A 21,969-nucleotide genomic window follows, 5' to 3' on the forward strand; every position below is an offset into this window, starting at 1 on the left:
ATATATATATATATACATATATACATACATACATACATACATACATACATACAGTATGAGTGTGAATTTATATATACATAACACAGTAGTGTATATTATGTAAATAAACTTATTTTGGATGTGATTTATCGTGTTTAATCTGTTTGACAGCACTAATAAAAAATTATTACATTTAGAGAAAAAAAAACAAGCAAAAAGTGCTCATTTGATGCATTTAACCTTCTTTGAGTAATTAATACTCATTATTGTTGCAATTGGTGAACTCACCACAGGATTAGCTAATATTACTACTAATAATAAACACAATGTAAATAATTATTATGATTAATAATAATAATAATAATAGCAATAATTTGCATTGTGTCATACTGTTCCAGAGTAATCTTTTATTATTGCACACATTTAAATAATGTTTGAGTTGTGCAGCTTTTCCAGGCAAACATCATGATCGATGCAGACTTTGGGACTTTGGTAAAAGGCTCTTTGTTCGAATCTACCGTATAGTACTGACTCTAAGCGCACACTCTTTTAACACACTCGGTTTAAAACAAAACAACCAAATATAACAATCACAGGACAATGTGCCGAACTAACTACTCTTCTTCAGTTCATCTGAGCTGATGATAATTGAATAAACCGAGTCGGTTCGGTTCGCTCATTAATACACGCGTCTATATGGGAGTGTTTACGGTAAGCGCGTCTCTTTTCGCGAGTGCGCTGGGAATGTGGAAGAGGGATAGTGAGAGCCTGTGAAGAACTGACTGTTTAAGGGAAGGTAAGCGAATAAAAGAAGCATAAAGAGATCATCTGAGCTGACATGTGTGAAGGAAGTAGCCGCGATTAATAAAGCGCATGTTTGTTTGTATGATCCTGCTGTTAATAAATGAGTGATTTAATCAGCTGATGTTCAAACTCCAGCAGGAGCGCGTGGGACTGTTGTCATTTCCGCGATCGAGTGTTTTTTTTGTGGGGTTTTTTTACAGTCTATGGTTTGCGCACACCTGTATCTGCACATGTCCATCATCTCACCTGCAGTCTAGAGGAGCTTCATCTCCAGATGCTGCTGATGGAAAGGTTTGGTGCATCTAAAACTAGGGGACACTAAATTATGATCTAAGTTATTCAACTAAATATACTAATGAATTAGGTCTTATTTAATTCTATAAACTATAATACTGATCTGCTAACATTGTCGCTGTATGATAAATTAAAATAAGCTGATAACATCACTGTTTACTCCAGAACGACTGTACAGCCAAATCTAATTCTGCTGCAGTATTGTCCTGTTTAACACTGAATCAGCATTGTAAAAGCGCGATATAAATAAAGTTGATAGATTGATTGATCTGCAGATGTCATAACTCATATTGATAGATTAGAGAGACTCAGCTCTGGTGTGCTTTAGCAGGTTTCTCGCTGGGTTCCTCCTGGTTCTTCTCCAGTCCAGCTCGAGGGTCACACACGCAGATCCTGATTTCAGACCCAACTTCCTCCTGATGATGGTGGATGATCTGGGCATTGGAGATATCGGCTGCTATGGAAACGACACCATCAGGTAAATGAGGATGCACTTAATAAAAGAATACCAGTTACTCGCCCTCATCATGTCCTTCTGTCCTTGGAATATGAAAGGAGAATTTTTTGAATCTTCATGCAACTTTTTTTATCCTTTTTTGGATGATTTTTTATTTTATTTTTGTGCAAAATAATAACTTAAAAATCATTAGTCTACAACAAATGTAAAATTGTGATATAATATGCGTTATGCATGTTTTAAAATCAGTAATAATAGTTTAATAATACATATTATATAAATATAGTTTTTAATACTTTCAGCAAGCACAACTAATAATAATAATAATAACAACAGTAAAAATCTGACTATAAAAACAGAATTTTTAGAATCTTCATGCAACTTTTTTGGATGCATTTTTTATTATATATATATATATATATATATATATATATATATATATATATATAAATAATAACTGCAATATATAATAAAATAACTGCAAAATCATTAGATTACAACAAATGTAAAAAAACTAAATTATACATAATTTACTTTATGCATGTTTTAAAATCAATAATAATAGTAAAATTATGACTGTAAAAATTGAATTGTGCAAACAATATGCTAAATAACCATTTATTGGTGCTCCTGTTATTAATAAATATTCAATATAGCATGAAATTGAATTGTATACAATATCTGTATATAACAAAAAAAAAAAGTGTGCAATCTCGTGGAATGTATATGTCAAAAGGAGCTTTAGCTTGCATAATGTATGCAGTTTTTCACGTGCAATGATACACACTTTTTGTAAAATATGTACAATGCAGAATTTTTTTTATTAAGATGTCCAGAAATCAATTAAATACTTCATTTATTGATATAGATTGTTTAATCTAAACACAATAAAGCGTTAGTGTCAAGATTTTTCACGTGAATAAAGGCATAGATTTGCACACTTTTAATTCCTGGTCTAGTCTGGTAAATTTGTCAGAAGTTCTCGTTTCTAATCTGCTCTCGTAAGTTTTTTTCTCATTTAAAACCGAATACCATCAGTGGTTGTACATCAAGAGCAGGGACAGTTTTTATGCATTTTGTTTCATGATTTTACCGGAACGAATAGAAAGTCTCTGCAACGGCGTTAAGCGTTAGATTAAAGCGCTCGTCTGTGTGGAGACTGCATGAACCGCGAGAGAAATCTGCAGCACTGAAACAGCGGACACGAGCGCCACAGCGCCTCTTATTTAACAAACGAACAAAATGATGCTCTTCTAGTTAACCAGATTTGTTGTGTTTGTATTAGTTAGGTTCATCCGTTAAGCAAGATGTTTCAAAAAGGGGTGGGGACATGTCCCACCCGTCCCACCTGCAAATTACGCCTATGGAATTTATTAGACATAATACAAAACAAAACCCACGACGAGGGGGTAAAACAACTGGTTCCAAAAACATAACGAACTCAAAACATACCAACACACGGACCTGGGAGATGTAGACGAGACAAGGATACGACACAGACTGACAAACACAAGGAGCTTATAAAGGGAAGAAATCAAGAGGGAACAGGTGGGAGAAATCAACACTAATCAGATAACAAGGGGGAGGGATCAGACAACACAGGAGCACATGCTAGATATGACAAAACCCACATGTGCACACAAGACAGGATAGGCATGTGACAGAAATGCTTTTAGCTTTTTTTTAAAAAGTTTTATCCATTTATATTGCACCTATATTGATGATTTAGTGCATTCACTGTGAATCAAACTCATGAGCTTTGCGTATGAGCTTCAGAAACACCATAAAAACATCATAGCATAACTCATATACCTCATACACTGAAGTGATGAACACAACAAAGTATGTTTCTCACCGAATCGTTGATGTGATCGGCTCTGATGCTGAACACTGAAATAAAAGCATGTTCTTCCAGCACAAATATGTAATGTAAGGCTGGAAAAACCTAGAAGATGCCGAAATGTCTAATCGCTCTGAGAAAACAAAGGAAATTAGCATCTGAACTCATTCGTACAGTTAGAGTCTCTGTCCGAGACGACATCACACTGAGTGAACCATCTATGAATGACTCTAATTTACGTGCCTTTCCTTTCACATGAAACTTCCCCCAAACTCCTGCTCCCCCAAACTTGAGATCACCTGAAATGCACGATACAGTATTATATGTGTTTGATATCATTTGAAATGTCTCAGTGCGACTGGTACAAATATCTCAACTCCACAGAAGTAAACTAGAACATCATACATGTTTTAAGAGTTTAAAGATATCTTTCCTTGGTGTATGGTGGGTGTGGCTTTCAGCCATTTGGCCTCTCTTATCAAATCTATAGGACTTGATTAATGCAAATTCCTACTGTGAACTGGTGTTTCCATTTGAAAGAGTTTCAAATGGTTCTGGGTATGGATCTGGTTCTGGGTATTTAAGGAAATGTTGCAGAGATATTCTAAATGTGGAAATAAAGTGCCTAATGAAATGTTTAATTATAATAAAAGCATGTATTGCCTTCTGCTCTGCAGCCCCCAGTCTGTGGAATGCTCTCCCTGACCACCTGCGGACTCCACAGACTATAGATACTTTTAAGCGTGGTCTTAAAACCCACCTTTTTAGCAGAGCTTTTAATTGACTTTTAATTGACTTGCTACTTGTTTAATTTATTTTATTTTATTTTTCGGTTTTATTTATTTATTGTTGTTGATTGTTTTGTTTTTGTTTTTAAATTCTGTAGCACTTTGAGATTTTGTTTAATATAAAGTGCATTATAAATAAAATTTATTATTATTATTATTATTATGTATTGGGTCGGGTAAGGGACAGCTGGAGGGAGGGCGTTTATTGTCCCTTTAAGGTGGCATCCATTTAATCATTTAAATTAAAATAATAATTTACTCTGTTATTATTGCATCCTGTTAATGTACAACAACACAGAGGTGCAAATAGTATGTATCTGTCAAAATAAATGTTTCATTAAATGTAATTACTATTTATATTGCAAAAAAACGCTACATTTATATTTACATTTATTTACATTTATGCATTTAGCAGACGCTTTTATCCAAAGCGACTTACTTTGCATTCAAGGCACACATTTTTACATTTTGCTCTTCCTGGGAATCGAACCCATGACCTTTGCGTTGCTAGCGCAATGCTCTACTGCTCTATTTATATGGTGTAAATAGAATATATCACTATTTTCACTTAGTGTAAATATCATCTATCGCTAAGAAAATATGTAATTTTCATTCAGTATGAATAGAAACTAGTTGCCGCTGCCTATTTTTTATGCACATCGACGAATTTATTCGGTAAATGCATTTCCATCGTAGTTTATGCACATGTTTTTGTATCAGATGGAAAATTTATCCGACTCAAACGAGCGCATATGTTTTTTTATCTGCATTTTATAGAATTTATTCGTATCTTGGCATTCCCGTTCAGCATTTTTTAAAGCGATATCCCAAAATGCGCATAAAAATAGGTGGATGGAAACATTGCTTGTTACACACCACTTCTGAAATAGACATGCATGAGTTTTTCAGCATGCAATTCTTAATATCTTCAGTCATATCATGCTTCTCCTGATTTAATGTTGATGTTTTTGATGTTTATACTGGATAACAAGAAGAAATGTCCAAAACGTTGTATTTAAGGCACTTTTTGTGTTTCTCCGCCTCTTAATGACGGATCGCTTCCTCTACTCCTCAGTTGTAAGTCGCTTTGGATGCATAAATGTAAATGAAACTCATCTCTTGCAGTGTCGGTTAGAAACATTGGATAATTCGATTTCAGCTGCTGCATTAATAATATGTAAATGTTGTTGTGATGTGTGTGAAGGACGCCACACATAGACCGGCTGGCGGCGGACGGAGTGAAGCTGACCCAGCATATCGCCGCTGCTCCGCTCTGCACTCCCAGCAGAACCGCCTTCATGACGGGCCGCTACGCCCTACGCGCTGGTGAGCGCACACACACACACACACACACACACACGCACACACACACCCTTTATCCAGTGTGAAACGTGACTTCTGAATGACTTCTGTCATTGACTTCAAGTCAGGCCAAGTGACCCTTTAAAGTGACAACAGCCTAATATTCCTGTTTCTAATGTTAATCAAACAACAACAGATGAAAAAAATAAACTTTGGGAGAAACCAGGCTCAGTCGGGGTGCCAGTTCTGCTCTGGCCGATAAAAAAATGCCCGAAATATGAGAGTACATTTCGAGTGTAATGATTCAAGTAACCATTTCGTATCCCAGTCTCAGTACAGTTCGGTAAATGCTATGTTCATGGAAAAAAGCGCTACTATCAAATAATAATAAAAAAACAGCCAAATATTTTAAATACAAGCAAAAGCACAAATAAATACAATAGATGTAAAATAACATTGCATATTTGACTGTAAAAATGAAATATTAATCCTTATTCAGTCAAGAGCCGTTTGTGATTTCCTCGTCTGTTGTTGTTTGATTAACATTAGAAACGGGAATATTAGGCTGCTGTCACTTTAAGACCGAACGCACAGATCTAATACACTGATACTCACACACATGCGTTGTCTGATGTTTTTGTGTTAATGTGAAGGTCTGGGCAGCACAGGCCGAGTGCAGGTCATTCTTTTCCTCGCTGGATCAGGAGGACTTCCACCTAACGAAACCACCTTCGCTAAACTTCTGCAAAAGCAGGGTTACACCACCGGCATTGTGGGTAAGACACTTAATGCATACTAGTATATGGAGTGAATCTGTCGCAAAGATGTCCATAAATGATATTATTCAGTGAACTATAAACTTGTATCCAGTACTTCTGTGATAATCTGAATAGAATGAATGATACTGTGTGTTGAAAAGACTTTGTGAAGCCTGTGTTAACAGGTTTAAGGGTTAGTTCACCCAAAAATGTAAACTCTGTCATTAATTCCTCCTGTGGTTGGCCAGCCGTCAGACCTCCGCTCTTCTTCACACACAGATGAAGATATTAGTGTTGAAATCCGATGGCTCAGAAAGGCCTTCATTGACACCAATGTCATTTCCTCTCTCAAGACCCATAAAGGCACTAAAGACGTCGTTACAAAGCCCATCTCACTACAGCGGCTCTACAATCATTTTATGAAGACGAGAGAATAGTTTATGTGTGCAAAAAAAAAAAAAAACACTAAATAACGACTTATACACTCACCTAGAGGATTATTAGGAGCACACACTAATACTGTGTTTGACCCTTTCGCCTTCAGAACTGCCTTAATTCTCCGTGGCATTGATCAACAAGCTGCTGAAAGCATTCTTTAGAAATGTTGGCCCATATTGATAGGAGAGCATCTTGCAGTTGATGGAGATTTGTGGGATGCACATCCAGGGCACGAAGCGATCCCGTTCCACCACATCCCAAAGATGCTCTATTGGGTTGAGATCTGGTGACTGTGGCGGCCATTTTAGTTCAGTCAACTCATTGTCATGTTCAAGAAACCAATCTGAAATGATTCGAGCTTTGTGACATGGTGCATTATCCTGCTGGAAGTAGCCATCAGAGGATGGGGACATGGTGGTCATAAAGGGATGGACATGGTCAGAAACAATGCTCAGGTAGGCCGTGGCATTTAAACGATGCCCAATTGGCACTAAGGGGCCTAAAGTGTGCCAAGAAAACATCCCCCACACCATTACACCACCACCACCAGCCTGCACAGTGGTAACAAGGCATGATGGATCCATGTTCTCATTCTGTTTACGCCAAATTCTGACTCTACCATCTGAATGTCTCAACAGAAATCGAGACTCATCAGACCAGGCAACATTTTTCGTGCAAATTGTCGACTTTTTTTCCTATTTGTAGTGGAGATGAGTGGTCCCCGGTGGGGTCTTCTGCTGTTGTAGTCCATCCGCCTCAAGGTTGTGTGTGTTGTGGCTTCACAAATGCTTTGCTGCATACCTCGGTTGTAACGAGTGGTTATTTCAGTCAAAGTTGCTCTTCTATCAGCTTGAATCAGTCGGCCCATTCTCCTCTGACCTCGAGCATCAACAAGGCATTTTCTCCCACAGGACTGCTGCACACTGGATGCTCTTCCCTTTTCACACCATTCTTTGTAAACCCTAGAAATGGTTGTGCGTGACAATCCCAGTAACTGAGCAGATTGTGAAATACTGGCACCAACAACCATGCCACGCTCTAAATTGCTTAAATCACCTTTCTTTCCCATTCTGACATTCAGTTTGGAGTTCAGGAGATTGTCTTGACCAGGACCACACCCCTAAATGCATTGAAGCAACTGCCATGTGATTGGCTGATTAGATAATTGCATTAATGAGAAATTGAACAGGTGTTCCTAATAATCCTTTAGGTGAGTGTATACTGATGGGCCGATTTCAAAACAAAGCTTCGAACCGTAATGAATCAGTGAATCGATTCATGATTCGGATCGCTTGTCAAACTGCTGAAATCACGTGACTTTGGCGAATCAAGAATTCATGAATCGATTCACTGATTCACAACAGTTCGAAGCTTTGTTTTGAAATCGGCCCATCACTAAATTTGGTCTATATGTCGTTATTTAGTTTTTTTGCGCACTAAAACTATTCTCTCGTCTTCATAAAATGATTGTAGAGCCGCTGTAGTGAGATGGGCTTTGTAACGACGTCTTTAGTGCCTTTATGGGTCTTGAGAGAGGAAATGACATTGGTGTCAATGAAGGCCTTTCTGAGCCATCGGATTTCAACACTAATATCTTCATCTGTGTGTGAAGATGAGCGGAGGTCTGACGGCTGGCCAACCACAGGAGGAATTAATGACACAATTTACGCTTTTGTGTGAACTAACCCTTTAACTGTGATTTTGGTGTCCTTACGGTGTGTTCCCTCTGCAGGTAAGTGGCATTTAGGTGTGAACTGTGAGAGCAGGAACGATCACTGCCACCATCCCAACAATCACGGCTTTGATTTCTTTTACGGGCTGCCCTTCACCTACTTCAACGACTGCAAGCCTGGAGAAGGTAAAGACGTCCTGGTGGACCTGCAGAAGACGCTGTGGCAGATTTCTGTAATATTGGCTCTCGCGCTCCTCACGCTGCTTCTGGTCTGGACCGTCGGGCTGCTGCGGATCCGTCTCACATTCGTGGCATTTCTGGCCGTCCTGTGGCTATTGAGCTTTTCTGTGTGGTTTGTGCCCTTTGAACTCCTGAGGACCTGGAACTGCATCATCATGAGGAATGGCGAGGTGGTGGAGCAGCCCATGAACGTGGAGACACTGAACGCGCGGCTTATGCTTGAAGCAGAGCAATTCGTGGAGAGGTAGGACTTCAGTAATGCAATCTCACTGTAATACAATTAAATAACACAAAATTACGAAATACTAACCATTATATTTAAATGGGAGGTGTAAGCAACTGCATAACAACTGCCTAGCAACACTTTGGAAACCACCCAGAACATCATAGTATCATCCTAGCAACCACCAAAACACATTAGTATAGCACTAGCAATGCCCTAGCAACCACCCAGAACACCATTATATCATCCTAGCAACCACCAAAACACCCTATAATATTACACTAGCAACGCCCTAGCAACCATCCAGAACATCATAGTGTTATCCTTGCAACCACCAAAACACCCTATATCACAAAACACCCTATATCATCACACTGCCAACACCCTAGAAACCACCCAGAACATCATAGTATCGTCCTAGCAACCACCAAAACACCCTATATATTTTTTTAAATCACATTAGCAATGCCCTAGGAACCACCTAGAACATCATAGTATCATCCTAGCAACCGCCTGAGAACACCCTAATATCACCCTAGCAACGACCCAGAACATCATAGTATCATCCTAGCAACCACCCAAAACACCATACTATCGCACTACCAACACCCTAGCAACCACCAAGAATATCATAGTATCATCCTAGCAACCACCAAAACACCCTATAAAAAATAAAATAAATAAAAAAATCACACTAGCATTGCCCTAGCAACCATCCAGAACATCATAGTATCATCCTTGCAGCCCCCCAGAACACCCTAATATCACCCCAGAAACACCCTAGCAACTATCAAGAACATCATTGTATCAATAGTATCATCCTAGCAACTGACCAGAATACCCTAATATCACTTTAGCAACACCCTACCAACTATCCAGAACATCATAGTATTATCCCAGCAACCGCCTAGAACACTCTAATATCACCATAGCAATGCCCTAGCAACCACCCAGAACATCATAATAACATTCTAGCAACCGCCAAGATTTCCCTAATATCACTCTAGCAACGCCCTAGCAACCACCCAGAACATCATAGTATCATCCTAGCAACCGCCCAGAACATCCTAATATCACCCTAGCAACCACCCAGAAACATAATAGTATTATCTTAGCAATGCTCTAGCAATCACTCAGAGCATCCTATCAACAGATTAGCAACCACCCAGGACATCCTAATATCACCCTAGTAATGCCCAAGCAACCACCCAGAACACCCTATCAACCGCATAGCAACTACCTAGAACAAATCAATTATTATTATAGCAATTAAAAGATAGTTAACTTATAAAGATCTTTACATTTGAATTATCTTTTTTATTACTGTAATAAAAAATGTATTGGTTTTCAGATAATTAATATTCTCACAATGCAACCTAAATTTAAACCCATTTCTTGTTTGTTTCTCTTGACTTTGTGCTGATGGATGATCTGCACGTGTTCTTGACGTGTTTGCAGAGAGTCACCTGTGAACAGGAAGCTGTAATGCTCATTTGCATGCATGCATGTTTAATAATGTGGTAATGCAGAAAACATTAGACCTGTCCGGACAGATCAGCTGTTCGTCTCCTGAAGTTCCCATACGCTCATGATTATGGTCTGTTTTTTGTGCCTGCCGTGGGAAACGTCTTTGGTTTCTGTTTAGTGATTGTTCATCATGTAATTTATGATGTCAGACACAGAGACGGGCCCTTCCTGCTCTTCCTGTCATTGGCACATGTGCACACGCCCCTCTTCGTGTCCGAGGGTTTCGCCGGAAAGAGCAAACATGGGCTGTATGGGGACAACGTGGAAGAAGTGGACCGGATGGTTGGTAAGAGATGGATTTCGGATGTATCGCTGCTGATCTCTGTGTCTGCGTCTGGATGCTCTAACGTGAATTCCAACAAATAAAGCATCATATCAAACCAGCAACCACCCAAAATACTCCAGCATCACCCTAGCAACCACCTAACAACACTATAGCAAGAACTCAAAACATACCTTAGCAATGTCCTATCAACCATCCAGAACATCCTAGTTACCACATAGCAGCACTACAGTAACAACCCATAAAACTCTAGCATCACCCTAGCAACAATCCAAGATTCCCTAGCAACCACCTAGCAACATTATATTAACAACCCAGAACACTCTAACATCACCTTAGCAACCACCAAAAACACCCCAGCAAAACTAAAGCAATAACCCAGAACACTCTAGCATTACCCTAGAAACCACCCAAATCACCCTAGCAACCACCTAGCAACACTAAAGCAATAACCTAGAACACTCTAGCTTCATCCTAGCAACCACCCAAAACACCCTAGCAACCATCCAAGACACCCTAGCAACCAATTACCACTACATGATTGTTTTGAATTGTGGCATTTAATTATAACTAATTAATTTATCAGTAAAAAGAAATCAGATTTGTATTACTTCCCTAAAAATATTAATTAAATTGAAAAATACTTAAAAAATGTATATTCTATTTATTACTGTAATAAAAATTATATTTGTTTTTAGTTTTAATTAAAAACCATGCAAAACCATCTTTAAAAACACATTCAATGCGAAATATAACTTCTCTCTCTTCTTCTTCATGAATCAAATGTAACAATTTAACAATTAATGTAAAAACTCAAAAGCCCAGGTCACATGATCTTGACAGCCCAATCACATCAGAGTAAAGCTCAGGTCACATGATCTTGACAGCCCAATCACATCAGAGTAAAGCTCAGGTCACATGATCTTGACAGCCCAATCACATCAGCGTAAAGCTCAGGTCACATGATCTTGACAGCCCAATCAGATCAGCGTAAAGCTCAGGTCACATGATTTTGACAGCCCAATCACATGAGAGTAAAGCTCAGGTCACATGATCTTGACAGCCCAATCACATCAGAGTAAAGCTCAGGTCACATGATCTTGACAGCCCAATCACATGAGAGTAAAGCTCAGGTCACATGATTTTGACAGCCCAATCACATGAGAGTAAAGCTCAGGTCACATGATCTTGACTGCCCAATCACATCAGAGTAAAGCTCAGGTCACATGATCTTGACAGCCCAATCACATCAGAGTAAAGCTCAGGTCACATGATCTTGACAGCCCAATCAGATCAGAGTAAAGCTCAGGTCACATGATTTTGACAGCCCAATCACATCAGCGTAAAGCTCAGGTCACATGATTTTGACAGCCCAATCACATCAGAGTAAAGCTCAGGTCACATGATTTTGACAGCCCAATCACATCAGAGTAAAGCTCAGGTCACATGATTTTGACAGCCCAATCACATCAGAGTAAAGCTCAGGTCACATGATCTTGACAGCCCAATCACATCAGAGTAAAGCTCAGGTCACATGATCTTGACAGCCCAATCAGATCAGCGTAAAGCTCAGGTCACATGATTTTGACAGCCCAATCACATGAGAGTAAAGCTCAGGTCACATGATCTTGACTGCCCAATCACATCAGAGTAAAGCTCAGGTCACATGATCTTGACAGCCCAATCACATCAGAGTAAAGCTCAGGTCACATGATTTTGACAGCCCAATCACATCAGAGTAAAGCTCAGGTCACATGATCTTGACAGCCCAATCACATCAGAGTAAAGCTCAGGTCACATGATCTTGACAGCCCAATCACATCAGAGTAAAGCTCAGGTCACATGATTTTGACAGCCCAATCACATCAGAGTAAAGCTCAGGTCACATGATCTTGACAGCCCAATCACATCAGAGTAAAGCTCAGGTCACATGATTTTGACAGCCCAATCACATCAGAGTAAAGCTCAGGTCACATGATTTTGACAGCCCAATCACATCAGAGTAAAGCTCAGGTCACATGATCTTGACAGCCCAATCACATCAGAGTAAAGCTCAGGTCACATGATCTTGACAGCCCAATCAGATCAGCGTAAAGCTCAGGTCACATGATTTTGACAGCCCAATCACATCAGCGTAAAGCTCAGGTCACATGATTTTGACAGCCCAATCACATCAGAGTAAAGCTCAGGTCACATGATTTTGACAGCCCAATCACATCAGAGTAAAGCTCAGGTCACATGATTTTGACAGCCCAATCACATCAGAGTAAAGCTCAGGTCACATGATCTTGACAGCCCAATCACATCAGAGTAAAGCTCAGGTCACATGATCTTGACAGCCCAATCAGATCAGCGTAAAGCTCAGGTCACATGATTTTGACAGCCCAATCACATGAGAGTAAAGCTCAGGTCACATGATCTTGACTGCCCAATCACATCAGAGTAAAGCTCAGGTCACATGATCTTGACAGCCCAATCACATCAGAGTAAAGCTCAGGTCACATGATTTTGACAGCCCAATCACATCAGAGTAAAGCTCAGGTCACATGATCTTGACAGCCCAATCACATCAGAATAAAGCTCAGGTCACATGATCTTGACAGCCCAATCAGATCAGAGTAAAGCTCAGGTCACATGATTTTGACAGCCCAATCACATCAGAGTAAAGCTCAGGTCACATGATCTTGACAGCCCAATCACATCAGAGTAAAGCTCAGGTCACATGATTTTGACAGCCCAATCACATCAGAGTAAAGCTCAGGTCACATGATTTTGACAGCCCAATCACATCAGAGTAAAGCTCAGGTCACATGATCTTGACAGCCCAATCACATCAGAGTAAAGCTCAGGTCACATGATCTTGACAGCCCAATCAGATCAGCGTAAAGCTCAGGTCACATGATTTTGACAGCCCAATCACATGAGAGTAAAGCTCAGGTCACATGATCTTGACTGCCCAATCACATCAGAGTAAAGCTCAGGTCACATGATCTTGACAGCCCAATCACATCAGAGTAAAGCTCAGGTCACATGATTTTGACAGCCCAATCACATCAGAGTAAAGCTCAGGTCACATGATTTTGACAGCCCAATCACATCAGAGTAAAGCTCAGGTCACATGATCTTGACAGCCCAATCAGATCAGAGTAAAGCTCAGGTCACATGATCTTGACTGCCCAATCACATCAGAGTAAAGCTCAGGTCACATGATCTTGACAGCCCAATCAGATCAGAGTAAAGCTCAGGTCACATGATCTTGACAGCCCAATCAGATCAGCGTATAGCTCAGGTCACATGATCTTGACTGCCCAATCACATGAGAGTAAAGCTCAGGTCACATGATCTTGACTGCCCAATCACATCAGAGTAAAGCTCAGGTCACATGATCTTGACAGCCCAATCACATCAGAGTAAAGCTCAGGTCACATGATCTTGACTGCCCAATCACATCAGCGTAAAGCTCAGGTGTTTGATCACAGGTAGAATGATGAAGACCATCGACCGGCTCGGCCTGTCGGAGAATACCCTGACGTACTTCACATCTGACCACGGTGGCCACATCGAGGACGCTCAGAGAGGAGGCTGGAACGGGATCTATCGCGGTACACACACATTCTGTCTTCATTTACTCCAGCTAAACCTGCATGAGCCTGTTAAACACCAGAGCAGAAGTTAACGCTGCTCTTCACACTGTCAGTCTCCAACAAGAAAACACACACAGGATAGGATTATATTTTCACCAAGCGGCTCCTCCTCCAGTTTCTCCTGAAGCCGATACGGAAGTGACTTAAACGGCAGTTCATCGTCTGGCCACTAGAGCGGCTCCAGAAGGAGCAGAATCTCATTGAGCCTCGTGTTAAAATGCCCAACTTTACAGCAGAAAAACACATTACTTTACTGTAAGTTTACTGCATAGACTGTAAAAAAAATATGGACGTAGTGTCAGTGACGTCACTCATAGGATTCTGCAGAGCCGCTCTGAAGCGTAAAGTAGAGTCGAGCTGGCCGTCGCCATCTTGGCAGCGCATCATCGCCTGGATAACAGAAAATGGGCAAAGAGGCGGGACGTGGGCAGAGCTTAGGTCGCATGATGACTAACAGACAGCAGACAAACGGCAATCCACCTGTCACTCAAAGTGGCCACGCCCTTAATTATGCAGACCTTTAAGGCTTTATATAATGTAAACGAATGAGTTATAAAAACATTTACCCCCTCACAGTCGTCTTGAAGGGCAAAATTAGCCGTATAGACCAAAACCACAATTTGTCCCAGACTTTTTCTGCTGTAAAGTTGGGCATTTTAACACGAGGCTCAATGAGATTCTGCTCCTTCTGGAGCCGCTCTAGTGGCCAGACGATGAACTGCAGTTTAAGTCACTTCCGTATCGGCTTCAGGAGAAACTGGGAGAGGAGCTGCTTGGTTTACAGTCTGGGACAAATTGTGGTTTTGGTCTATTCGGCTAATTTTGCCCTTCATAACGACTGCCTTTCTTAAAGTTCTGCATAATTAAGGGTGTGACCACTTTGAGTGACAGGTGGATTGCCGTTTGTCTGCTGTCTGTTAGTCATCACGTCACCTAAGCTCCGCCCACATCCCGCCGCTACGTCCTCACTACTTCCATATTTTTTTACCGTCCATGGTTTTCTCATATGTTTAGGTGGTAAAGCCATGGGCGGCTGGGAGGGAGGGATCCGAGTGCCGGGAATATTCCACTGGCCCGGGCATCTCACCGCAGGTCGACAGGTGCCAGAACCAACCAGTCTGATGGATGTTTTTCCCACAGTGGTGAAGCTGGCTGGGGGAGAGCTTCCAGAGGACAGGTACAACACCACCAGCACAGTATTCCTGTAGCTCAGACAGCAACACACACTTACAGAAGTCAACATCACCCTAACAACCACACAGAACACCACTGCATCACCCTAACAACCACACAGAACACTGCATCACCCTAACAACCACAGAGAACATCATTGCATCACCCTAACAACCACACAGAACACCATTGCATCACCCTAACAACCACACAGAACACCATTGCATCACCCTAACAACCACACAGAACACCATTGCATCACCCTAACAACCACACAGAACACCATTGCATCACCCTACCAACCACAAAGAACACCACTGCATCACCCTAACAATCACAAAGAACACCACTGCATCACCCTAACAACCACACAGAACACCATTGCATCACCCTAACAACCACACAGAACACCATTGCATCACCCTAACAACCACACAGAACACCATTGCATCACCCTACCAACCACAAAGAACACCACTGCATCACCCTAACAACCACACAGAACACCACTGCATCACCCTAACAACCACACAGAACACCATTGCATCACCCTAACAACCACACAGAACACCATTGCATCACCCTAACAACCACACAGAACACCATTGCATCACCCTAACAACCACACAGAACACCATTGCATCGCCCTTACAACCAAACAGAACACCATCGCATCACCCTATCAACCACCAGAACACCCTAGTAACCATGTAACAATCACCTAGCAACACTTTAGTAACCACCCAGAAATCAAGTCACCTTTATTTATAGGACACCCTAGCAACACTTTAGCAACCACATATAACACTCTAGTATTACCACAGCAACACCCCAGCGACCTCCTTGAAGACCCTATCAACCACCCAGAAGTCACATTTATGTATAGTACACCTTAGCCATGACATAGAACACCCTTGTATTGACACAGCAACCCCTTTGAAACCTCCCTGAACACCCAAGCAACCACCCAGAAGTCACCTTTATATATAGTACACCTTAACAACACTTTAGCAACCACCTAGCATTAACACAGCAGCACCCTAGCAATCACCCAGAAGTCACCTTTATTTATAGTACACCTTACCAACCACCTAGTTGACACAGCAACACCTTAGCTGAACACCCAAGCAACCACCCAGAAGTCACCTTTATTTATAGAACATCTTAGCAATACTTAAGCAACCATCTAGAACACTCTAGCATTAACACAGCAACACCCTAGCAACCACCTTGAACACCCTAGCAACAACCTAGAAGTCACCTTTATTTATAGAACATCTTAGCAATACTTTAGCAACCATCTAAAACACCCTAGTATTGACACAGCAACACCTTAGCAACCACCCACAAGTCAAGTCACCTTTATAGAAAAACCTAGCAACACTTTAACAACCCATAGGGCACCCTTGCATCACCTTAACAATAATCTAGCAACCACCTGAAACACTCTAACACCCCCCTAGCAACCCCCTTTGCACTCACATAGCAACTACCTAGCAACACATTAGCAACCCCCTGGAAAACTTTAGCATAATCCTAGCAACACTTTAAAGGTCCTGTTCTTCGCGATTCCATCTTTCAAACTTTAGTTAGTGTGTAATGTTGCTGTTAGAGCATAAATAATACCTGTATAATTATAAAGCTCAAAGTTCAATGCCAAGCGAGATATTTTATTTAACAGAAGTTCCCTGTCAAAGCCTACAGCGAGCGGCCGGTTTGGACTACAGCAGGAAGTGCAGGGATGAAATGATGTCACTAGAACCGTTTGTTGACTAAAGCTCCGCCCACAAGAATATGCAAAATAGGGGGCGTGGTCTTGTTGCTCTCCCACGTGGAGAAGAGCACATTGATCTCCCCGTTATGGTAAGAGGCGGGACCTTTCCGGGCAACGTGCGCTAAGCTGCTGTCCAATCACAGCGCGGGAAGCGCTGGCCCAATCAGAACTCGTTACGTATTTCTGAAGGAGGGACTTCATAGAACAAGGAAATCATCAGGCCGTTTTTAGGACAGAGGAAACAGCGCTGTACAGATAAGTACATTGTGTGAAAAATGAGAATCGCGAAACACGAACTCATGTTATATTGCACACTGTAAAAACAATCAAAGCTTTGAAAACACGTGAAGAACGGGACCTTTAACCCCCCAAGCTGCAGCTTCACAACCACATAGAATGCCATAGCAACTGATCTTTTTAGTCTAGATGTTTATTTGTAAAGGAATGGTCTGGTCTGTTGTGTAAGTGCTGTGTTTGTGTTTGTGTTGTGAGGATCCTGGACGGTCATGACCTGATGCCGCTATTAGAGGGAAAAGCCAGCCGCTCGCAGCACGAGTTCATGTTCCATTACTGCGGGATATATCTGAACGCTGCACGCTGGCACCCGCTCGACAGTGAGTGACGTCAGACACACACACACGCACACACACACGCACACACACACAAACGCACGCACACATACTCACAAACAAACAAACTCACACAGACAAACACTCATACTCACAAACTCACGCATACACAAACCCACTCACACACAATCACACGCTCACATGCATACACTCAATCACACACACACAAACTCACACATACACAAACCCACTTTCTCACACACACACAAACTCACGCATACACAAACCCACTTACTCAAACACACGCTCACATGCATACACTCAATCACACACACACAAACTCACACATACACAAACCCACTCACACACAATCACACGCTCACATGCATACACTCAATCACACACACACAAACTCACACATACACAAACCCACTCACACACAATCACACGCTCACATGCATACACTCAATCACACACACACAAACTCACACATACACAAACCCACTTTCTCACACACACACAAACTCACACATACACAAACCCACTTACTCAAACACACGCTCACATGCATACACTCAATCACACACACACAAACTCACACATACACAAACCCACTTTCTCACACACACACAAACTCACACATACACAAACCCACTTTCTCACACACACACAAACTCACGCATACACAAACCCACTTACTCAAACACACGCTCACATGCATACACTCAATCACACACACACAAACTCACACATACACAAACCCACTCACACACAATCACACGCTCACATGCATACACTCAATCACACACACACAAACTCACACATACACAAACCCACTCACACACAATCACACGCTCACATGCATACACTCAATCACACACACACAAACTCACGCATACACAAACCCACTCACACACAATCACACGCTCACATGCATACACTCAATCACACACACACAAACTCACACATACACAAACCCACTCACACACAATCACACGCTCACATGCATACACTCAATCACACACACACAAACTCACGCATACACAAACCCACTTACTCACACACGCACACACACACTCACAAACTCACGCATACACAAATCCACTAACTCACACTCGCACACACACACAAACTCACGCATACACAAACCCACTTACACACACACTCGCACACGCTCACAAACTCACTCATACACAAATCCACTTACACACACACTCACAAACTTACGCATACACAAACTCACTTACACACACACTCACAAACTCACGCATGCACAAACTCACTTACACACACACTCACAAACTTACGCATACACAAACTCACTTACACACACACTCACAAACTCACGCATGCACAAACTCACTTACACACACACTCACAAACTTACGCATACACAAACTCACTTACACACACACTCACAAACTTACGCATACACAAACTCACTTACACACACTCACAAACTCACGCATACACAAGTCCAATCACTCACACTCGCACACACACACAAACTCACGCATACACAAACCCACTTACTCACACACTCACAAACTCACGCATACACAAATCCACTCACTCACACTCGCACACAAACTCACGCATACACAAACCCACTTACTCACACACACACTCACAAAGTCACGCATACACAAAACCCACTTACTCACACACACACACTCACAAACTCACGCATACACAAGTCCACTCACTCAGACACACACACTCACAAACTTACGCATACACAAACCCACTTACTCACACACACACTCACAAACTCACGCATACACAAGTCCACTCACTCACACACACACACTCACAAACTCACGCATACACAAGTCCACTCACTCACACACACACACTCACAAACTCACGCATACACAAACCCACTTACTCACACACACACGCTCACAAACTCACGCATACACAAATCCACTCACTCACACTCGCACACACACACAAACTCACGCATACACAAACCCACTTACACACACACTCAAAAACTCACGCATACACAAGTCCAATCACTCACGCTCGCACACACACACAAACTCACGCATACACAAATTCACTCACTCACACACACACACTCAAAAACTCACGCATACACAAAAACACTCACTGACACACGCACACACTTACACACTCGCATACACGCACACACACTAAAACACACAAACACAAATCCACTCACTCACACACACACTCACGCATACACAAACCCACTCAATCACACACACATGCACACTCACACCCACTCACACACACACACTCACACAAACTCACACACACATGCACACTCACACACTCACACAAACTCACACATACACAAATCCACTCAATCACACACTCACACACACACACACGCTCACACACAAACCCACTCACTCACACACACACTCACACCTACACACACTCACGCACACAAACGCACTCACTCACACACACAGATGCACATCACACACTGTGTCAAAATGATATTTTTTGTATTAATCGAGCCCATTAAAGACTGAACGTGTCCTCCTCAGGCGACTCCATCTTCAAGGTCCATTTCTTCACACCCAACTTCTCTCCCGCGGGAGCCGTCGGCTGTTACGACACCAAAGTCTGTCTGTGTCACGGAGACTCTGTGACGCACCACGAGCCGCCGCTGGTGTTTGAGCTCAGCGCAGATCCGTCTGAGAGTCGGCCGCTCTCACCGGAGACGGAGCCGCGGTTCCCTGAGGTTCTGGAGCGGGTAAGATGGGCCGTGGCGGAGCACCGCCGGACTCTCACACCGGTGGAGAAACAGCTGACCTGGGCTAATGTCCTGTGGAAGCCGTGGCTGCAGCCCTGCTGTGGGACCTTCCCCTTCTGCTCCTGCTCCGAAACACACACTCCGGAACACACACTCTGAAACACACACTCCGGAACACACACTCCGGAAATAAGAGAGTGTTGATGTCATGAGCAGTGTTGGGGGTACGCATTACAAGTAACTTGAGTTACGAAATCAGATTACTTTATCAAGTAACTACACTGCAAAAAAATGCTTTTCTTAGTATTTTTGTCTTGTTTCTAGTCAAAATATCATAACATGTGGAATAGAAATCTGGGGAAATACATATAAATCTAGAACTACTCCAGTTTTTCTATTACAAAAAAAGGCCATCAGAATAATCACACATTCTCCATATAATACCCCAACACATTCTTTGTTTACTGAGTTGAAAACATTACAATTCTGGTAGATTTGTATACTACTATACTTGAGTTTAAGGCAAGGCAACACTTACTCCCACAGTCCGTGCAAGCTGTTTAATTTGAGAGACAGTAATTATGATCTTAGAGGGACATGTGTTTAATATACCATATTGTAGAATCAATTTAAGAAGAAACTGCCCATCATATAAAGGTGTTCAGGTGTGGAATAGCTTCCCTGATGAATTAAAAAAGGCTAATTCATTAATACAGTTTAAAATACTTTATAAAGCACTGGTAATGAAAAAATATAACAAATGATGATGGTAATGATGACTGATGGTAGTGGTAATGGAAATGATAATGGTAATAATAATAATGATAATAATAATAATAATAAATGTAAAAAAATATAATAATAACGATGTATGTTCTTCCAAATACACATTGAAAATATCTTATATTTGATATATTAAATAAATGTCAATGAGTGCTGCTTGTGTGGAGTTAAGGGTAGGCATAATACACTTTAGCTTCAGCCTACACCTTTGGTCAAAGAACAAAAAACATCTAAAAACTCTTAAATCAAGAAGTATTTACTACACTGTAAAAAATTATTTAGAAGAAAAGTTACCTGGTTGCCTTTAAATTTTGAGTTCACTGAAATTAAAATTTTGAGTTAATACAATGAACATTTTTTGAGATTCGACAACCTTTATTAAAATATTATTAAAAGATTTTGTAAGCATATTGGGTAATTGTGTGTGTTTTATTTCTGATGATGCAGTGAAACATGCCAAATTGTGCTATTTTCATGATTTATCAAAATTTTTATGTGGTTCAGATACAATAATATTTTGAGTTTCTATTTATTAAACAAATTTCCTTCATTGTATCAACTCAAAATTTTAATTTCAATGAACTCACAATTTTAAGGCAACCAGGTTACTTACTTTTTTAAGTTAAACCAACAAAAACCAACCAAATTTTTTTACAGTGTAGACAAACTAGACAAGTAATTGTCTTGTTT

The 21,969-nt window shown here is 41.2% G+C and overlaps 1 protein-coding gene across 4 annotated transcripts; it reads left to right on the top strand.

The window, feature by feature from the left end:
* Positions 1–702: 702 nt before the first annotated feature.
* On the top strand, positions 703–21,579 carry arsh (arylsulfatase H). 4 transcript variants are annotated; one of them, XM_067444675.1, is made up of 11 exons: positions 703–775; positions 984–1,074; positions 1,406–1,555; positions 5,367–5,488; positions 6,118–6,240; positions 8,393–8,816; positions 10,472–10,608; positions 14,085–14,207; positions 15,264–15,426; positions 17,689–17,810; positions 20,288–21,579. In XM_067444675.1, the coding sequence occupies exons 2-11, from the start codon at positions 1,058–1,060 to the stop codon at positions 20,653–20,655; spliced, it is 1,749 nt and encodes a 582-aa protein (XP_067300776.1). In that variant the 5' UTR covers positions 703–775; positions 984–1,057; the 3' UTR covers positions 20,656–21,579. The 4 variants fall into 4 exon arrangements, with proteins under 4 accessions (XP_067300776.1, XP_067300778.1, XP_067300777.1 ...); XM_067444677.1 differs by having other exon boundaries at positions 1,409–1,555; XM_067444676.1 differs by having other exon boundaries at positions 713–775; positions 919–1,074.
* The last annotated feature ends 390 nt before the right edge of the window (positions 21,580–21,969 follow it).

This window comes from Pseudorasbora parva, chromosome 5 (genome assembly GCF_024679245.1).
Source record: "Pseudorasbora parva isolate DD20220531a chromosome 5, ASM2467924v1, whole genome shotgun sequence".
Classification (NCBI taxonomy): Eukaryota; Metazoa; Chordata; class Actinopteri; order Cypriniformes; family Gobionidae; genus Pseudorasbora; species Pseudorasbora parva.

Bases quoted from the DNA above. Each gene is read 5' to 3' on its own strand.
- arsh (XM_067444675.1), top strand. The intron at 1,556-5,366 runs GTAAATGAGGAT...ATGTGTGTGAAG, and splicing joins TATGGAAACGACACCATCAG to GACGCCACACATAGACCGGC. The intron at 14,208-15,263 runs GTACACACACAT...TCATATGTTTAG, and splicing joins CTGGAACGGGATCTATCGCG to GTGGTAAAGCCATGGGCGGC.